General features: G+C 43.5%; 1 protein-coding gene across 1 annotated transcript in view; it reads left to right on the forward strand.

Annotated features, from left to right (window-relative positions):
* Positions 1-20,940, forward strand: part of COG3 (component of oligomeric golgi complex 3) — a 343,588-nt gene that overhangs the window by 67,261 nt on the left and 255,387 nt on the right. Inside the window, exon 4 of the mRNA XM_085621830.1 lies at positions 9,552-9,717. Within this exon, the coding sequence (XP_085477956.1) occupies positions 9,552-9,717 (166 nt within the window). The remainder of the gene's footprint in view (positions 1-9,551; positions 9,718-20,940) is intronic.

A 20,940-nucleotide genomic window follows, 5' to 3' on the forward strand; every position in this document is an offset into this window, starting at 1 on the left:
AACTCTTTGTAGTTTTGCTGTGCTTTTTTGACCTCTGGAGCTATACCCTCAGTGTTGGGACACTTTGAAGTAACTATGCACCATATAAATATTATTATTATTACTGTCAATAATTTACAGTGGTTCACCCATTACTTGCCTTTGATTGACTTTTATTGTCACTCTTATTTGCTTGCTTCTTATTCAGTTGCATTCCTTGTTCTATCTTGTTTTTATCCCTTCACTGGAGCATAGCCTCTTTACCACCCTTGTGATTGGCTGACTTGTATTCTTTCACAGCTCACTTTTAGGGAACTACTTTATTTTTTGGGATTAAACTCTCCATGGGAGTACATGTGTTTTGCATCTCTCTCCCTCGTGTCTGCCAAATAACTGCCACCACACCATGTATGCTGTGTGTTGCTCTCTCCCACTTGTGCTGCTCAGTCTCTCATGCGTTTCTGCCTCTGTCTTCCCTGTCCATTTTCCACTCTCACTCATCTGTTTCAACCCCTCAGTGTGCTACTTTTTTCCTCCTCCTCGCACCTGGCATAATTTAATGTTTTTTATTCCTCCCCTACTGCTTCCCTTCATCTGCTGTTCCTTGACCCTTTCGCTTTACAAAAAATCCTTTTGTGCTGTTCCTGTTTCATATTTTTTAAATGTACTGATCCAGCTCATCTTGAATGGGTAAATAAAAACTAATAGCATCCACTTCCTTTTGAAGGTGCTCACATTTGCGGTGACCATTCACACTCATACGTCGTTACACATGCACACGCATATGTCATCACTCATGCGCACGCATATGATATCACAAATGCACTCGCATGCATCATCACACATGCGCATACGTATATCTTCATGAATGCACAATGCACACGCTAACCAAATAATGTAGTCACCAGTAGTGGGCTGGTCATCCTGCATTTAGGTTTTTTGGCCAGTGCTGCATTGCATCAGCAAAAAATGGTTTTAGGGTTCGCTAGACATGCTATATTCAGGTTATGGGCATGAAGCTCCTCTCACTCATTTTTTTAATTGGCTCCTGTACTGTCCTTTGTAAATGGTGGTTTTCCATTGGTCAGCAGGCTTAGTAGTTCCTCTTTAGTACTGCCTTTTCTTTTGTTGTAACCTCCCATGTTGACACCCCCTGTTACATGTGTTATTTGCGGCTCGCCACTCGGCCGCCTGCCTTTTTCTTCTGCTTCTTTACTTTTCTTACAATGGTGGCACGCCCCTCTTTAGCTTTAAACCTTTTACTCTAAAGTGCGAGTGCTGTGATTGCTTCAAAAGTAAAGACATAGAAAAGAAATGCGTCCCCGCGCCTTTTTTCTGTTTCTTTACTTTTGAAGCAACGCGACACCCGCGCTTTAGATTAAGATGTTTAAAGCTAAAGCGTGTGTGCCGTCATTGTAACAAAAGTAAATAAATAGGAAAAAAAAGGCATGTGGCTGCCATTCATTTTCTATTTGTTTACTTTTGTAGCAATGGCCGCATCTGCGCTTAAGCTTCACACATCTTAAGCTAATGTGCAAGTGCCGCAATTGCCTCAAAAGTGAAGAAATAGAAAAAACATTTTTGTCCACTTCTTTACTTTTGAAGCAATCGCCGCACCCGCTGTTTACCATAAGAGGTTTAAAGATAAAGCGCGGGTGCTGCAGTTGATTTGCAATGCAGTAGCTGTTGCGTTACTGAAAGTCTGAGCTATTGGAGTTGTATCATTATTAGCAACACCAATAGCTTTAGACTTTGTTCTTATTGGAATACATAGGGGGCTAACACTTCGAGACTGCCCTTTCCAGTGACAAGAGCGAGACAGCACCTATAATATAGAACTACCATCTGTAGTCTAAGGTATGGGGTCTGCAGACAAAACCCAGAGATCTTCTCATATATAATAAAACTGCTTCTTAGCAAGGGGGGGAGGTTAGGCTTTATTGTCTTTTCATGATGACATCTCCCTTCATGATTTATGGACTAGCTGCTATGCTGACTGTATTTGTATTTTGCATTTTCCTGCTTGTTGTGGCATTTATACTGCATGTTAGCACGTTAGTTTAAATAAATATTTTAAACTGTTTTGTGTCTGTCAGATCTTGTTGTGGACAGGTACAAGAGTGCAAGCGAAAGGGTGTGTCTTGTAACCGAGATTTGGGTGTGTAATGTTCTGGGGTGTCTAATCACTTGTTTCTCTGTGATCGAGTAGGTGGGCATGTGAGACACTACAGCTAGTCGGTCCTGGGCTCATGGGTATCAAGGTGGTAGGATGACTCAGCCCCTACGCACTAAGGTCCCATAATCCTACGCATAGTTCTGTTCTTGGGCAGAACGCCTGCAATAACTCCTGGATACCTTGCTGACACCTAACGATCTATCCTTAGTTAATGACATTTCAATTTTGGAGCACCTCTTAATGCTGTAGCTAACAGCCAGTATCGAGCCCAGCAGTGGAGTTCACTTGCACCAGCACTAAATTTTCTCTCCAGAAGCTCTCCGTCCGCGCAGTTATCCTTCTACTCCAGCCCTCTACTGGTGCCTCGCACCTCTCTGCACCGTGTACCTTCAGTGAAAGTGAACCCCCACTGTAGTAATTTAGAAGCCTCTCATGCCAGTTTTAGGGTAGCGCCTCTTTCACCTTGTAGGAAAGTGGCTCTTTTTGACATGGTCACCCCCACTTTTTGCCTGGTATCTAATGTAATTTTGATAGAAATGCACTGGGTTCCTGGTAACCAGGTCCCCAGTGCCAGCTCTTCCCCTAAACCAGAACAATTGTTTCCCCAATTGCAAATACATTTAGCTCTCCTTGTTAGTCATTAGTAAATGTACGGGCTGCCGCATGTGTTGTGCCACCCTAAGGAACACACTCCGCACCAACATGCAAACTGCCATTGCAGGCTGTGTGCCATGGTGCAGAGAAACGTGAAGACACAACATGGCACACCTCCTGTGTGCCATGCCTACAGACACTGCATTCAGTATAGATCAGTCACCCCTACTGCAGGGGTTGCGGTCCTGATGCAGGGTGCACTATACTACATGTGTGGACATCGCTGCATGGGCAGATATGCCCCTGTGATATCCAAGTCGTTTCTTGGATATTACAGGTTATGTTATGTTATTTTATGTTATAGCGCGCGCGCACAGTATCCCGGCACGAGCCAAGAGGGGTAGATAAGGATGCACTAGGCAAAGAGAAGAGTTTTCAGGTTTTTCTCGCAGACCCTAGGGTCTTGAATGCTGCGTAACGCAAGAGGCAGTGCGTTCCAGGCCAGGGCAGCTTTCAAGGCAAGAGAGCTGCCACCTAGCCTTTGTCGTTTGAAGCGGCGAACCTGGGCTAGAAGTTGATATGTGGAGTGCAGATGTCTCATAGGGGCATAGAAGGAGAACCACTTCTGTAGATAGGTAGGGCCTAGGCCATGGAGGGCGCGATGGGCAATGACTAGGGATTTAAATTTTACCCTTTCTGCCACGGGAAGCCAGTGCAGCGAGTGAAGGTGTTGTCTCACGCTACTTCTAATAGGGATGTCAAGAAGAAGCCTGGCTGCCGCATTTTGTACCACCTGTAGCTTATTCAACAGGTAACCAGGGATGCCAACATACAGCGCATTGGCATAGTCTAGTCTAGTCAGGATAGGATAACAGCACTGATAACCGTTTCTTTCGCAGCCCTAGGAAGGAGGGGAATACATTTCCTGAGGGTTTTGAGTAGCCCAAAGCAGTTACCAGCAAGCTTCTGGACCTGAGTGGAAAATGATAGGTTCTCCTCGAACCAGACCCCCAGATTCTTAGCGTGTTTCCCTTTTGAAGAAGGCAATGTGAACTCGGATGGCCAGATTGTATCTCTAAAGTTAGGAGGGAATTTTCTGTTAAGGAGTATCTCAGACTTCTCTTTGTTGCACTTAAGTTGAGCAGCGGCTAGTCACTTAAATACAGAGGTCAAACAGTTTTTTGCGGAGAAGACTGAGTCCGCGCTTTTACCCCATGTGAAAAGGAGCTGGGTGTCGTCAGCGTAGGCAATTATTTTAGCCCCCAAGTCCTCAGCTAGTTGGACCAATGGGGTAATGTAGATATTAAAAAGAAGGGTGCTAAGAGAAAATCCCTGAGGGACGCCTGTGGCCACTGTCTGAGGGGATGAAGTGGACGGCGGAAGCCAGACCTGTTGCATCCGCCCTTCCAGAAAGGACCTAAGCCAGCCCTAAGCAGTGCCAGAAACACAAATCTCGGCAAGTCGAGTGAGCAGCAGTGAGTGTGGAACCGTGTTAAACGCCGCCGACAGGTCAAGCAGAATCAATGCTGCCCTCCCGCCGGCGTCCAGACACTCCTGAATGGCTTCTGAGATTTCCACCAGGGCTGATTCAGTGCTAAAAGAAGCCCTTAACCCTGACTGGGCCGGATGCAAGAGGCCCGGGTTTTCGATTAATTCTGAGTTATTTGGTCACCACCTTTTCGCACACCATAGCCAGACTAGGCAGAAGGGAAATGGGACGGTAGTTTCCAGGGCTGGGAGGATCAAGAGAAGGCTTTTTTCATAGAATCTTGGCCTGCTTCCAGACTTCTGGGACCCGGGACTCCTGGAGGGACATATTAATGATGCTATTGACTTCAAAGTTGATAGTCTCTGCAGCAGCTGCCAGCAATCTGGCTGTGCAGGGGTCAGATGGAGAGCCTGATTTCAAGCCCTTCAGGATTTTAAGAGAGCTGGGCAGAGTAATGGGAGTAAAGGCAGGGAGTGAGTAGGACAGGCTGGTGGAAGTGCCAGTGAACCAGCTGTAGCCCCGCTGCAGGAGGTAAAAGCCACCTGAATAGGGTGGAGTTTGTCCATGAAGAAGCTAGAGAGCTTATCACACCAGGCCTCTGTGGATGGAGACGTACTTGCTTGGGCTGTGGGGGCCATGAAGCTCTGGACGATAGCAAAAATTTCCATTGTGTTGTTTTTAGCAAGGTCAATACGGGCCGAATAGTATAGACTTTTAGCCTGGGCTATGGCAGAGTAGCAGGTTTTTTGTTTTAGTCTAAGCTTATGCTTAGCCAAAGGGCAGTAATCACTGTGCCTCCAATCCCGCTCTAGTTTCTTGCACTCATGTTTTAGCGCTTTCAAGTCGGGCGTGAACCATGGTTTGGAGGGTGTCTCCCTCCAAGTAAACAGGGAAGTCCTTTTAAGTACATTTGCTGGACACTGGTGTTTACGAGATTCACAGCTACATGATGGCTTCACTGAAACTAGAGATGTTTGGTATCAAACAGTTCGTATTAATAAACCCACACTGATTCCAGTGATGGATTTAATAATACATGCACCCAGAGGGAAGCTTATAGGTTCCCACTGAAAACCTACTGACTACTAGTGTGCTGGCTGATTGGTGTACAATTGTGACTGCCACCACATTCAGGTGGTCTCTCTGAGGGCAGAAACAATACCTGCTCCAGCTGGAGGTGTTGTCACCTCCTCCAAGCAGGATGGCTAAGTAATCAGCATATCAAGGCAGGTGAACTCAAAGGCCTCTGCTGCCGTTGATATGCGACTCAAGGCTTCTGCAGACGTGGAAAATGCTGCCCTGGGCCCATTTGGCACCAGGACAGTGGGAAAATTTGCCAGTCTGGAAGCATGCCCCCCTCTCAGGCTAGTACCACCCGTAAGGTGGGCTTCCTGAAGTGGATACGACTTTTAGAATTCCACCTTCTTAGTTTTGGCTGAATTAGGCTTTCTGGGTCAGGGCTCTGCCCACTTCCCAGAGGAAGTCATCATATAGAGGATGTGGACACCGTAAAGGTAAGTAGCCCATTGACTACTTACTACCTGTCACTCCCTGTAACACCCCTAAATTGAGTATTTAGGTGGCACCCATGACACCAGAAACTCAGATTTTACTGATCAAGAAGACAAGGACACAGAGAGCCGTAAGAAAAGCGAGAACTGACTGCTGTGCAATTTTGGCGCCAAACTATGCCTGATGCACTAAATCTTGACAGTCGCGACCCTGAGATTTGTCCTGTAGCTGTACTCCTGCCAAGAACCCCGGTGGGTTGCCAGCTCTTCGTAAATTTTGTAGCACTCTCCCTTGGCGTAGATGAACTTCTCCCCTGCAGTCTGCAGGCACAGACAAGCAAAGTCTGGTTTACCGAGTTGCATCACACCGGCCAGCCTCACTCCGCAGCCGCCCAGGAAAAGTTACCTGTGCTCCTGAAGGGCAGATCTGTCCCCCCCCCCAGCTAGTGAGAGGACACCTGGACAGACCGGAGCCGCACAGGACCACTACTGGGGGTACCGGACTCTTTGCAGCAAGCTGAGACTGTGAGTCCAGTTGGGACTCCAACAGCTCTGAGACAAAGCAGCCATTAAGGGACGTCGGCACCGCAGAGACCCACTTCCTGAGTGGCCTGGCTGTCCTGATTTTGCACCCTCAACCGACGACGGCAAGGCTGCAGGACGCACAGAGCCCAGCCGAACTCTTTGCTCTTCACCCGATCCCCCAACCTAGGTAACGACGAACCAAGTGTGCTCCCTTGTCCCCTGGACCCTTGTGAGCCAGGGCCCCCATAGGGAGCACCAGGACTTGTCTTCAAGTCCCCCTCTGCAGCCTGTTTCTCTTTACCGGCAAAGCACACACAGCTACCATTGTGACCAGCACTTCTGCACTCGGACGCCCCTTGGCAGGTAACAAGAAACTGCTGGTAGTATTTTGGATCCCGGCCCCCTACGACCGTAACAACCGAAGGAGACCCCCAGAAGCCGACCGTAAATACCTATATGCGATCTATGCCTTTTTTTACTCAAAGGAAAGCATTGTAAATAAAGGCACATATAAGTAACTGTTTAACTTACCTGCTGAAATCGCTATTTAAAAATATACTTACTTGATAACAAAGTTCTTGATATAGAAATGTATATAAAAACACAACCTATTTTTTCTAGATTTAACGTGAATTTATTCTTGAGTGTGTGTTTCATTTATTGCCTCTGTGTATGTCAACAGATGCTTGGCACTACCGTCTGATACGCCTAAATGCTCACCCACACTACCACAAAAGAGAGCATTTGGGATATAATTTGATCATTTGTGTCTCTGTAAACCAGTTGGAGTTGGCCTGGACTCTTTACACATGGTACCTCCTTTTTGGTCCACTATATATAGAGCCAGGTACCTACTCCCCTATGCTTCCAACCCAGGCAAGAGGGCACCCTACCTCATTGTCCAGGGCAGTGCACCCACTGAAGTCTTCGTTGTGGGGGAGGCCGGGTCAACACGCTCCTCATGTCAGGGTCTCTGGCCACTCCCGGTAGCCACCTTCATTCCAGTCATGACCCCCAGCTACAGGCTACAAGATTCAAATCTTCTTGAGGCCAACAGTTATCCATCCTTCACAGGTTGATGAATGTACTGAGGTGGGTAATGAAATCTGTTACTTAGTGTGCTAATAAACATAAACATTTCATATTTTTACATGGGGAGTGATTCAGTCCTGGTTTCAAAAGCAGTAACTGAACAGTGAATTTTCATAATTTAAATGTATGGGACTGCTTTGATTTTGTATGTACTGTGTCTCATGTTTTATTGCTAATGTCTTAGTGTATGAGGAAAAGATGAAATCAGTAAATACAGCAGTATTTAGGCATGTATTTTGCACCGTCATCCTAAGGCAATATTTATCAATTTGTGCAGGATTCAATCCACTTGTGTTAGGCCATGCTTTGTAGGCCACACCTCTTATAAACAGATCTTAGCTATATGTCTTCATTATAGACTGCACTTTTTCACCCTAAAGCATTGTATACATACATGTATTCTTCTAAAACTACTTCCGTAATCTTGATTAACTCCCCAGCCCAAATTGGGGTTGTTTCTTCCCTCCTACTCTGCAATGCATGCATTCATCTATAAGAGATACAAACTGTTCTTTTTGCACTTATTATTTAGGCTTTGGTCTTTAATCGCTTCGGTTTTCTGAGGTATGCGTTTCCCAAGACATACAGGAGTCTTGACAGGGTCTCCTGTTTTAAGTCTTACCTACCAAGCAGCTTTTAGCTGTCTGATTGTGAAAGTCCTCTTGTGGACCTACCAAAAAGGGGGCTTAGTGTTCTCCCAGTGCTTACTTTGGTTGGCTTTATTGTCACTCTTACTTGCTTGCTTCTTATTTGACGGCTGCCCTACTTCTTATACCTGTTCCCTGGAACGTAGCCTCTTTACCTTTCTTTTAATTGCTGTATGTTGCACCATCAAGCCCCCCCATCATGCTTTTCCATTGTTTTCCTCACCCCTCACTTGCTTTTCTTTTTTTTTTTTTTATAAATTCTTTTTATTGAACATCAAAAGAGGGTCATATCAAATGAATAATCAGTTTCACATTGCAGGGTACCGTGTCTTGTACAAGCAGTGGTTTTGCGTTTCATGTTATCTTACTTTACAACAATGTAACATGTAATTGGTTTCAGATCATCAATTGTTCGACAAGGGAAGGAACATTGAGGGGTTTGCACACCCCTCCCCGATGCACATTCCATTTACGGGCTCACTTGCTTTTCTTTATTATGAAAGGTTTTTCTCCCCCAGCTTCAAGCACCTGAGTTGCTCCCTCACCCGCTGTTTTCTCTCTCTGTCTCTCTCTGTCTCTCTCTCTCTCTCTCTCTCTCTCTCTCTCTCTCTCTCTCTCTCTCTCTCTCTCTCTCTCTCTCTCTCTCTCTCTCTGTGTCTCTCTCTCTGTGTCTCTCTCTCTCTCTCTCCTCTCTCTCCTCTCTCTCTCTCTCTCTCCTCTCTCTCCTCCTCTCCCCTCTCTCTCCTCCTCTCCCCCTCTCTCCTCCTCTCCCTCTCTCTCCTCCTCTCCCTCTCTCTCTCTCCTCTCGCTCACTCGCTCTCTCTCTCTCCTCCGCTCGCTCGCAGGCCATTTTACATTTCAAAACGTGCTTTCACACAAGTAAAATGCATTTTTTTTTTAATTTACCGTTCCAAGTGGGAACAGCCATCTTGGATGAGGGAGCAAATCCAAAGAGAATGGTACCTGCATCATTCGTAGGTGTGTGCATGCCACTGTATATGAAATGACGTGGCCGCCTGTATTGGCAGCTTCCTTGTGCAATTTGTTTTCACCTAACCATGGTGCACTGCATTGCAATAATGCTTTTTGTCGATGCTACGTGGCATCGGCAAGAATCACTGGCAATGCAGACAGATCAAAAAGGTGTGACCTATTGGCTTAGTCAGTGCTTGTTTTTTCATTGGAAATGTTGCCATTTGTTTTGGAGTCATGTATATTCAACAGTTTTACATGAATTTCCTTTTATACTGAGAAGACCATCTTAACCACATTTTTCATTGTGAGCATATTCAAATCATTGTGTTTGATATGTGTTGTGGTTTTGACAGAATGTAGGAATGTGCAGAAGAAATGATGCCCACCAGTGGACTCTGCTTCCACCCTGTCCATGTCCCTCATTATTGATAGACCATTCTGAAAACTGTGGGAGCGAATGCAAGGGATGCTGGAGTAAGAAATCTCTGATGGTAGAATTAAGTTAATAATATGAATGGGCAAGTTCGAACAGTTTTGTCTAACCTGCTTTTTTACTTTTCTAGAGCGATGAGGGATTACTTGTCTGGGTTTCAGGAGCAGTGTGATGCCATTTTGAGTGATGTGAACAGTGCTCTCCAGCACTTGCAGTCGCTCCAAAACCAGTACCTTTTTGTGTCCACGAAAACTGGTACATTGCACGAAGCTTGCGAGCAACTTCTTAAGGAACAGGTACCGTCTTGTTTGTCACTTTTTTCTCTAAGATGCGGGATTTAGAAGTTGTCATTACAAGACAACGGGCTGCCCCACTCCAGATAGAATTTATAAAGTGATAAAACATTTTTACTTTACACATTTTTATATAGACGTTTAAAAACTGTAAAGTTTGTTTGTGATTTAACCCTTTATACATTCATCCTAAGCACCTTTTATGTTTTTTGATTAGATGCATACTCTGTGCTTTGCATTGCTCTGTTCACCACAACATAATCAGCACTCAAAATCAATTCTACCACACACCAAGCCCTCAAGATCTGAACCACTCTTCCGGACATGTTGTGCCAGCCACTTGTCAGTAAATCACTTATGATTGTATTCAACCATGCTAATAGTTTAGAAGGAGTCTTGCTTCTACAACCATTAGTTAAAACTTGATTTTCCTCCATCTCTGTCACTTGAGTGGTCTTTGTTGTTAATGGCAGTGTTAAGCTTGAATATCCTTATGAGGCACTGCAAAACAATCCAGGAAACTCTCCTGTTTTACAGCAATACAATAATTAGTGGCATAAGAAAAAGGTATGTATCTGTAACACTTTCCTCCACTCTCCCACTGAGCTTCTCCTTATCACTTTGATAGGCTTTGAATATCTTCTATTCTCTAAGGCTGTACCAGAGAGCACTCATTTTTATGTTTAAATTTGTTTTATTGTTGCATCAATAAGCATACAAAACATGGTGCATATTCAGCCAGCGTGGCGTCACCATTCAGCCACAGCCAGCTCCTCTGCAACATTTTTGAAAAAACTCCCCCCCCCCCCCCCCCCTCCAAACTCCCTTCTTTCTGGAGAGCTACTATTTCTGGGAAGTAACATTTCTTTTTCTCAAGTGTGGGATCCTTCCATATTCATAAACTCAGAATGTTTCTATTTGGCAGTGGTATGAGGGCTTGACTGATGAAAATGGTTTATGTGAAAAGATTTGAAGGAACACTTGATCTACTTTTAATTCTATTCAGGCTTCTAAATGCTTAAAAATGCTAGCAAAACATGTGTCTAGTTACATAGTGCATTAGTTACTATTTTCAGTTAAAGGTATGTTCCTTATTGGGCAAGCCACAGCTGTTGTTTCCCTAGTAGAATGTTCTCTTTGGCATGGGTGATTAGTGCGCTCTACGAATGCTTGATTGATTGTTTGATCCCAGTAGGCTTTATGAACCTTTTGCTAAGAATATAGGTAACAATCCAACTGGAAATGTCTTGCTTTTAAACCAATGAAAGTCTAGCAGTTTTTATGTAGGATACAAACAGATGTCTAAGAAGCATACGTTCTCTTAGTTTATTCTAAAAATGTCTTGCTGTCATCTTGACTTCCAATGTGGGTAATTCTTTCTCTGCTGAAAAGCAACAATGGGTGGGACAGTGATTTGTTTAGTGCCTGTTAAGCTCTGACGTTGTCTTTGTATTTCATTATATCACTATTTTTATACCACTTATATTAAGCCCTGTGAGGCTTAAAACACTTTTTGGATGGTTGAGTAAATAACTATTCCTTTTGTTATGCATGTTTGGCAGAGCTTTCTTTTTATAGTAGTTCATGTGAAAGAGTTTTGGTGTTGTGTATAAAACTTTGAGATGCGCACCAAACGTGTTTTGCTGAACCTGAAGCATGGTGTGTAGTCGAAAAATGTTGAAGGATAGAATCACATTTGCATGTACCTATCATATCACGATACCAAGTTTTCATCTTCTAATTACTTTGTATGTTGAGCTGAGGAACAGTGCTGGGTCTATCCAGTGTTAGTCTCCAGGTATGACTGTAGAACCCATAGTAGTGGATCTAAGGGGTCCACCTGGATCCGCAGATGGCACTGTCCAAGAATAACTAGAGAATCCACAGTAGCGGGCCCAAGTGATCCCTGAGCTGAAAACTTGGAATAAATAAATGGACATCACAGTAGTGTCTGTCGGGGTTCAGCTGGAAACAGATGTGGCACAACTTAAGGATAATTAGAGACGTTAGAAAAGTATGTCTGTGGGGACATCTCAGAAACAGAGATGGTGCTGCCCAGGGATCAGCAAGGACACCACTTTAGGGTTCTGTTGGGCCAGCAAAGAAGTTGAGATTGCGCAGCCCAAGAATCAAATCATAGGCACCACTTGACTGGATCTATGGGTTCCACCAAGGAATAGTGATGGCTCGTCCCATGGTTAAAAAAACCCACCTCAGTAGTGGACTAGGGGTGCACCCAGAAGAAGAAACTGCACCATGCAGTGAAATTAGAGCTATCGCAGTAGTGGTTATATGTGATTAATCCTTACACGGTAATGTTGCTACCTAAGGATCTCTACAGATAACCAAGGCAGTAGGAATGTAAGTTCATGCAGAAGAGGTCATTTTCAATGTGTAGCACATGCACCACATTATTAGTTGTAACTGTTCCTCGCCCAACAGAAAAGTAGATTATTCTGCAAATCCATCACCAGTGTCTGTGATGTTGTTAGACTCAAACTCTTACTTTTAGTCATATTAACGTTTAAGCCTAAAATTGACTAATTCAGCTCAGATTCTGGCAGTAAGTTTTTCAGAGATTTGGCAAAGGCTGGATATCTACCAGTGATTATGACATTGCAAGGAGGCAGAGAAATCGGCATAGGATGAAATGACCGTAGGATGTTTCCATGTACAATATGATCATTTCAATATTTTTTCTAACATTGAAAAACACTAAAACGTATTGTTATGAATTGTGTTCTGCCTGCCCTCAGATGTTGCTGACAGGGTCTGGATTGTTGTGTATGTCAGCAAATTTCAGACTCCTGTGGCACGGAAAAAGGCAGTTATGCGGTGGGAGCAGACAGTGCGGTCGTTGGTTCGTGATACTGGATACTACAATAAAGACTTGTTCCTTAAATCTTACCTGGTGTGGGTGACTTCACCACTTGACATTGGCAAGGAGCTTCTGGCGAGCGAGGAACCAACAATTCTTTTCAACAAACCTGCATCGTTTTTTGGCAAGGAATGGGCGATATTTTACATAGTACGTAATCTGTAGCTCTTTGCTTACTGCCTGGATATATTGTAAGGAGAGTTTGGAATGTTGCATGACCTCTCTGGGATGGGAGAAACCTATTTATTTTCCTGGGCTTGGCGTTTCTATTCATATTGAACGCCATTGCGAACCCACTGCAAGAGTATCTTGTGACCTGTTCAGTTGAGTACAGCCGGTCACGAAACGTTGAGCCATCTTGGTTTGGGGAAGACAGATTCTGCAGGACTACGTTGCTTCAATCAAAATGCACTTCGGGTCATATAATGTACATGTAATTGCGTGAAGAATAGAGCATAATGTGGCACCATTTTTGTTTGGGATTTCGTATGTCTTCAGGATCAGATCTGGCTGGATTTCAACCGTGAACCAAGACCTTCCTGTGAAGCGTCACACTAGTGGGGAATTTTGGCAACCTTGAACAGAGTAAGGAGAGCTGTGGGCAAGTTCGGGGATGAGATAACTGGATCTTTTCTAATTCCTCCTAAACTGTCTGTTTGCACATGCTAATAAGGCTATACTTAAAAAAACAGTAATTCTACGGTTGGCTATTGCAATAAAATATACGATGTCAACTGCAAGTATGACTCAACCTCCACAATTTCTCTCTGAGGAAGGAGAGACCTTGTTGCCTGGAAGAGAAGGGGGAAAAAAAGTTGTCTCGTATTTATTGGCAGTTGGGGGTGATAGATGTTCCCCAATCAGAAATCTGTTTTGCTGTATAATTTGGGGGCTGAGGTTAGGAACATATGTAAAAACCTACATGAGAATCCAGTTGGTTATGTAGAGGGTGAGCCTCTGAATGCATTTGAGATGTCCGTTTTAATTCTTGGAAGACATTTTGGTTCTCAAATTAATGTGGTGCTGGAGCAAAGACTTTAGCACGTACATGTGAATTTGACATGCTCACTGATAATGGATCAGTTACTGAGGTGTACCAATAGCCAAAAGCTATAAGAAAAACTACTTGCAAGGAACCTGCACCTTAAAGAGGCAATAGCTATTATGGAAGGAATGGAAAACACCACAGAGTGGGTGCTACAGATGAGTGTGCAAGGACCGGGATGTGGGTGTAGCAAATAAACCTGTGATTCTGGTTGAGGCCAAGGGTGGTAGTGTTGAGGTTGTACAACAAGGTAGAATGAGGAACAAAGGTGCAAACAGCAAAATTTATGCTGTTAGTAGGGAACTCAAAACTAAGTGTTATGGATGTGGAAGAGAGGGTTGTCTTTCAAATAGTCCAGAATGTTTTGCAAGTTTCACTACTTACAATAAGTGTGACAAGATCAGACATTATGCCTGGGTGTGTTGCAGTGCGAAATCTCAGTGTGAGAATTGTGTGGTTGATGAAGTTAAGGTTGTTTTGAGCATAAGAGAAGATGGTGGTGTTGACTGTGGGCGGATAAAGATGCCGGAGTGTGATATTGTGATGGGGGAAAGAAGGTAATGGTTCTTGCAGATTCCGGTTCACCCTACACTATGATTGGAGACAAGAATTGGAATAGTACTTTTGGGAAAGATAATATCCATTTGATAATCCTGATATAAATCCGGTGGGTTATGGCGGCACGAAGATTGATGTTCTGGGTTACCCTATCATGAAGATTCTGCTTATGGGAAGAGAAACTGGGCAAGGTGCATTTTGCTATGCGTGGAGACAATCTGTTGAGGTGGAGACACCAAGGTGATATGTGTATAACTCTTAACCCTAGTTCAGCTGAATGTGTGTTATTGTTGTCAGATTTTGATTCAGTGGATTATGTATTGTCAGAATTGTCCTAGGTATTTGTGAAGGAACTTGATTTATTTAAGAATTTTGAGCACAAAATTGTTTTGAAGCAGACCACTGTGCCATGAGTTTGCAAATAAGGAAAGTTCCTAACATGATGAGGGGGACCCTCTGGAATGAATTGAAAAGGTTAATAGATTTATGGGTTGTAAGAGTATGTCAGACTCGACTGGACACGAGGATAGGCTATGAAGGGATTTATTTGTACTTAAATAAGGCTTCTCGCCTTATAGTCACTCTATTTGATAAACACACAGTATACTCCGGTGCAGGTTGAGGATATCTTCCTCCTTTGACAAGCTAGCTCTAATCAACGCTGTCCGGGTCAGGAGATGTAAACCATAGGACATAAGAAAAAAGAAAATAAAATTCTCCTGAGTTGTCTGCTATATAACTCATGCCACTCTCACCTTTTCACCCATGTTTTAGTGGTTCAAGCCGCTCTGTGTTCCTTACACATGTGCCAGCAACTTAGAGGGATAGTGCTGGGGAGTAGTGAAGGGGGGGAGGGTAGATGCTCTGTAAACTCTCCAAAGGAGGTCTCCCATTGTACCAGTGCTTCCCACCTGTCACCAACCCCTTAAGGCGTGCCCATAGTGTGGTACCCAAGACTTGCCTTATGCCACGGCTCACTAGACTAGCCTCTGCAACCTGGTGCTCAGCGTTTGTCTCTGCAGGTGTCTGCGCACTGCTTCTCCAGCCCTTGTCAGCATCCCACTCTGTCATCACTTGCTCTCTTGTGCTGATCGGTATCCCCTCCTGGTCTCCATGTTGGCGGCTTCACCTTGATGCTCTTTTCCACTGGCGTGGCTCTGGCGTCGTTCTATCCAACCGAGAACCTCTTTTTGCGTTCCTGCGTCATTTTTATCCACAGTAGAGCTCCTCCCTGCCTTGACAGCTATGCCAGGTTGATTTTCCGTACCGAAGAAGACTAGTACTTTACTTACTGTTTATTGCGTTCTAATCCTGGTGGCCATATTGGAATTCTCGCGCCCCACCCCGTTACAGGGTTAAACAAGGAAATTGTCATCAGAATGGCTCACCCCTGTAGGTTTAGCACCTCAAAATGGGGGTAAGAAAATAAGAATGTGTGTGGACTTTCGTGGGCTGAACAAACACGTTTGGGTGGATCACCAACCATTGCCCAACATTCTGAAATTGTTGCCATGATAAAGGATGCAAAATTGTCCCGTATGATTGCTCTGGCTTCTGCATACCATCAAGTTCCTTTACATAAAGATTTTAGGCTTGTAATATCTTTCGTCACAGCTGTATCAGCTTACAGATTTGTGCGAATGGCATTTGGGCTGGCAGATGCCTGTTTCCATAGTAATGAAAAAAGTACTAGATGGTTTTCCAAGAGTATTTATTGTTCCAGGATGATATTTTAGTTTATAGTAAAGAAAAGGAAGAACATGATGGTACATTGAGATTGGCTCTAGAAAGGCTACAAAAGTCAGGTCTTACGCTGAACAAGGTGAAATGTAGTTTCAGAGTGACTTCTGTCACTTATCAGGGAAATACTATTTCTGGTGAGGGTCTAAGTCCAAAATTGGATTTAGCTAAGAGAATTGTATAGGCACCTTTGACTGGGGAAAAAGGACCAAGTTCCCTCGTTCTTGAGCCTTGCTTAAGTATGCTTTACACTCATTGCCGATTTTGCCAGTTTATCACAGCCCATAAGATCTCTACATAAGAAGGGAGTGAACTTTGAAGAGTCCAAGGAGTGTGAAGAGGCATTTGTTGCCATCAAGGAAAATATTACTGTCATGCCTATGTTAGGTCAGTTTGATGCGTGCATGAAGACTGTTTCCACTGATGCGAGTCGTGGTGGGTTGGGTGCAGTGTTGACACAAGTGGTTGATTGAGAGAAAAAGGTCATAGTTTTTCTATCAGTGCTCTGAGAGGTGCTGAGGAACACTATTCAGTTGTTGAAAGGGAGATTTGGGCTCTTTTTTTGTGCTATTCACTATTTTACATTTTTGTTTGTGGGGCATCTCTTGTTGTGTGAGATTGGATTCTTGGCCGCAGTTACAGTCTTTTTCATGTTTTCAGAGAAATTCACTCCCAGGATAAAGAGATGAAATGAAGGACTATCCGAGTTCAATTTTACTGTAGAATACATTCCGAGGTCCAAGAACACAGCTGATTGATTATCTTGACTAGTGATCAAAGACGATAGTGAAAGTGAAGACATTTGTTTGGTTTGGTCAGTTCAAGAGAACACCTCTAGCTGTGATCATTGAAATTCTGTGTCCGTTGATGATGAGTTTATGGCCATTTTGTTGGATTTTTATGGTAAAGGGGTGGCCGGTTGCTAAAGACATTCCTGAGTGTTTTAAGACATTTTGGGTGGTTTGTGATGAACTTGGTATCACTGTAGAGAAGGTCTGCAGGGGAGATAGAGTGATACTACTGGTAAGCTTAAGAAGATTGATCAACATGAGGTCACTTAGGCAGGAATTTGACCAAGCCTTGTTTGAGAGAATGGCATTCCTGGCCTGAAATGGACCATCTGATTGAGGTTGTGGTCAAAGATTTTTGGCAGTGTGCCAATTTAAGTGCAAGGTTACCCATTCTCCTCCACTTGCTCCAGTGGAAATACATTCTGAACCTTGGACAAAGCTGGGACTTTATATAGTTGGTCCTTTTGATTTGATGCCCAATAGGGAAAGGTATGTTCTGTTGCTGGTAGATTCCTCATCCAAGTGGGTGGTGACTAAGTGTGTGGCTGTAGTGAACATAGGAATGCAATAGAGTTCCTTAAGGAAGAGTTTTCTCACAAACTAATCCCTGAATTTTTGATCGGGGCTTATGGAATGCAATTTAAATCACAAGAAATGCGCGAGTTTCCAAATGGATTTTTCTATTAAACTTCTACAAACAACACTCTATTCTCAAGGAAATGGACTGGCTGAATGGATGAATAAGGTGGTGAGCCAATATGTTAAGAGCGGTCTGCTTGGATCCTCTTTAAGTTAGATTTTGCGGGAAACTTGGTGGGCGCATCATAATGCACCTGATTATATGTTCAAGGAATCTCCATTTTTCTTATTGAAAGGTAGAAGACCTTACTCCAAAGTCTAGACATGACAGGAAAAATGCTATGCAGGTTGGGCAATAGAAAGTAGGGTGATGCTGTACTGGTGGGAAAAAAATGGTTTTATCAGGAAGGGGGGGTTGTTTTAATTTATTGGGCTTCTTTGTCAGTAAAGTAAGGAGAAATGCTGTTATTTTAGATTCAGGAGAAGTTTGGAATATGTCCAGGCTTGTGAAATTCCAGGGCAACTCACATGAGACTCATCTGGAGACTTGAGGTGTGATTTTTTTCTGATTCTGTTGATATCATTATAAAGAAAAGTACACTGATAAGTGACAGGAAAAATCCTGTGGATTTTATGATGTATTGAGCTTTTATGTTCTCAGAATGGTTGCATGTGATGTTCAAAATATGGAAACATGGTATGTTCTTCATCAGTTCAATGTGATGATGTACTTTTGTGTTACTTTTTTAAAATTATTTACGTAATATATATATATATTTTTTTATTGGAGCATTGTTTAAGCTTTCATGTTTCTTATTGTTTGGTCTTGTTGAAATTAATGTGCGGGGAGGGGGGGGTGGGGATTTGTTATTTTTTGGTCTCGCCTGACCCAGCGCATGCGCTGGTCTGGCGAGACTTATTGAGAGGGCTCCAAAAAGTGCAACCAGGCCAGCCTAGAGCTACATGCATGGGCGTGGGCGCGCGCGCCGCGCTTGACAGCGATTACTTTGACCGCGATTACCTTCACTTTCGCTGCCGCACGGCCGCTTTGATGTTTTATCGCTTTCCTCAATGTTGTGATGCTCCAAGAGGGCTAAAAAGGGCTTCTCCAAGCAGTTTCAAAGACTTATTAGGAAGTGCCATTTACATGGTTATCTTACGATCTTGCAGTGCATGCGTAATTTCACACAAACTGTAGAAAGCTCAAACCCCGCCCCCAAATCATTGTTTAATCTGATCTCCTTACAGTGCATACTTCCCTCTTTCATAGCAAGGTTAGAAAACTCAAAACCCGCCCCCAAATCAAAGTGTATCTTGAGTACATGTGAAGCGACAAAGTCCTTGTCTTTGTGTCCTAGCATCAAGTGTTAACCTCCAGCTAGCCCCCAGCTGGGACGAATAGGAGTGCTGAAGACCCTTTAATTGAGGCATCTATTGAGTACAGTGGGGACTGAAATTAGGAAGTACACCCCCACCCCACTTTTGAATGATGATGCACTGACTGCAAAGCACACAAAGTGCTGTGCTGCTGAATGTGCCCAGGACAGTCTGCATTTTTCCCTGCGGGGTGGGAGGGTCCCTGATATAGCCCAGTGATAGCTGCCGGATCCCCTAATTTCCAGCACTGCTTGCAGGAAATGCTGTAAGTTAACTCACATGGATAAGTAGTCGCCTTGGAGACGGGCTTTAATACTCCACTGGGTAATATTAGCCCTTATTGAAATAATTGACTCCTGTGAACTATTTGCAATTGTATCGACATTGCTGGTTATAATATATCCAGTGAGGACAAAAGAAAATAGGTAAATCATCAAACACCAGTATTTATTTCCATTTGAAATCTTCACTTAAAGAAGCAAAAACAAGAAATAGCTTCAGAAGTATTTCAGGGCAGGGCTGTCTAAACTACTCTGACATTGGGTCGGATTTATTGGTGGGTGGGCGCTGTCTGTAAGGGTGACAGAGGACATTACATCCACCCTGACGGGCTACTGCCTATCATATCTAGAGATCACCATGGTGCTATCTAGACCTTCAAAAGAACTGCTGTCCCTGCAGGTCCTCTGAAGGTACTACAAGATTGGTGCAAGGCTGCCCTCTTTTGAGAGGCTGCGCACCAACATTTTGTTTTTCAAAAACATACTCCCAGAGCATGCTATTAAAACAAGCATTTGCAATGCAATAGGTCTCACATTTATGCGAGTTTGAGCTATTCACATTGCAAATAACAATGCCTTTTATTTTTGTTTTCATTTTTAAAACTTAAATAAAAGGCATTCTCATTTACAATGCCAATAGCTTAAACTCGCGTAAATGCGAGACCTATTGCATTGCAAATGCTTGTTTTAATTCTGCCTGCCCTCAGATGTTGCTGACAGTGTCTCGAATGTTGTGTGTTTAATGGAGTTCAGACTCCTTTGGCACGGAGAAAGGCATTTAAGAAATAAAGACTTGCTCCTTAATTCATACTTGGTCTGCATGGCTGTTACTTCATCACTTAACACGTATTCTGTTTTTAGACCACGTGAATGCGCCTTTTTCTCCGGCAGCTTTCATTATGCCAATATTTCATTAAAAAAAAAAAAAAGTCTTTTGACAACGTTGCAGGCCTAAACTTTTATCTACTTTGCCTCCGTTGAATTCGCAAGTGAAAATTGCGACGTTCCTTGACAGGTTAAACTTTACTCATTCATTTAGCCTTAAACATGAGTCTGTAAGGAATTCAGCTCAAGTCTACTCACGTACATTAAACCACAAGATGGCGCCAGAGGCAGATTTATACGTTTGAATTTTCACACTAATAAGAATGTCAGTACTGGTTAGATGACTTTGTAGAATCCGCACTTACTGCGCAGATCTGTGTTTAAACTCTGCTCACAAATAGAGACTTCTTCCGAGGTCGGTTAATGAAACACGGATAGTTAACCCTTATTAAGTAGCGAGTAGCAGTTACATTATTGTGCGCTTTATATAAAGGGACAGTATAACTATTTGTTGGGTGCGTTCAGTGATGTTTGGTAATTTAAAACGAGTATTTTGCATTATTTCTCATACATTAGTTGTACTCATGAACTTCCTGGGAAAGTAATGTTAACAGGCCGTTCGTTCTGCAGTCTGATTAGTGTCACAATCTACGTGATAACTCACTGGGTTAATAAAGTGGGTTAATAACCAATGTAAAATAGGGTCTCAATAACGAATCTAATGGAGGTGAGATTTTAGAGCCTGCCCCCCCCCCCCACTCCCCCCCCCACAGTGGGCCCCAAGAGGAGTGCTAGACACCATCAGTATTTCCATCTGTCGGAGCCCCCACACTGACCCGTCGGTGTCAGTGCGCAGTTGCCTCCTCCGCTCTGTGCCATTATGCCTCGTTAACATATGTTGCCCAATGTTAATGTCTCTTACTGATTGCTAACAAATGATGTAATGGACTGCAGTTTGCTAAATGTAGCTGAAACTGGCTGTGCCCAGCAAACATATAGTCAGGCGTAGCGGACATACAAACAGAAACTCGACAGAATGAAACATTAGTGGCGGTCTGGACGGATGGCTAGGAGGATATATCTTAAAATGAACTGGGGTGGAAATGTGGTATATATGTTCATAATGTAGCAACTACATATGGAAGATAGCTT

The sequence above is a fragment of the Triturus cristatus genome, chromosome 8, assembly GCF_964204655.1.
Source record: "Triturus cristatus chromosome 8, aTriCri1.1, whole genome shotgun sequence".
NCBI lineage: Eukaryota > Metazoa > Chordata > Amphibia > Caudata > Salamandridae > Triturus > Triturus cristatus.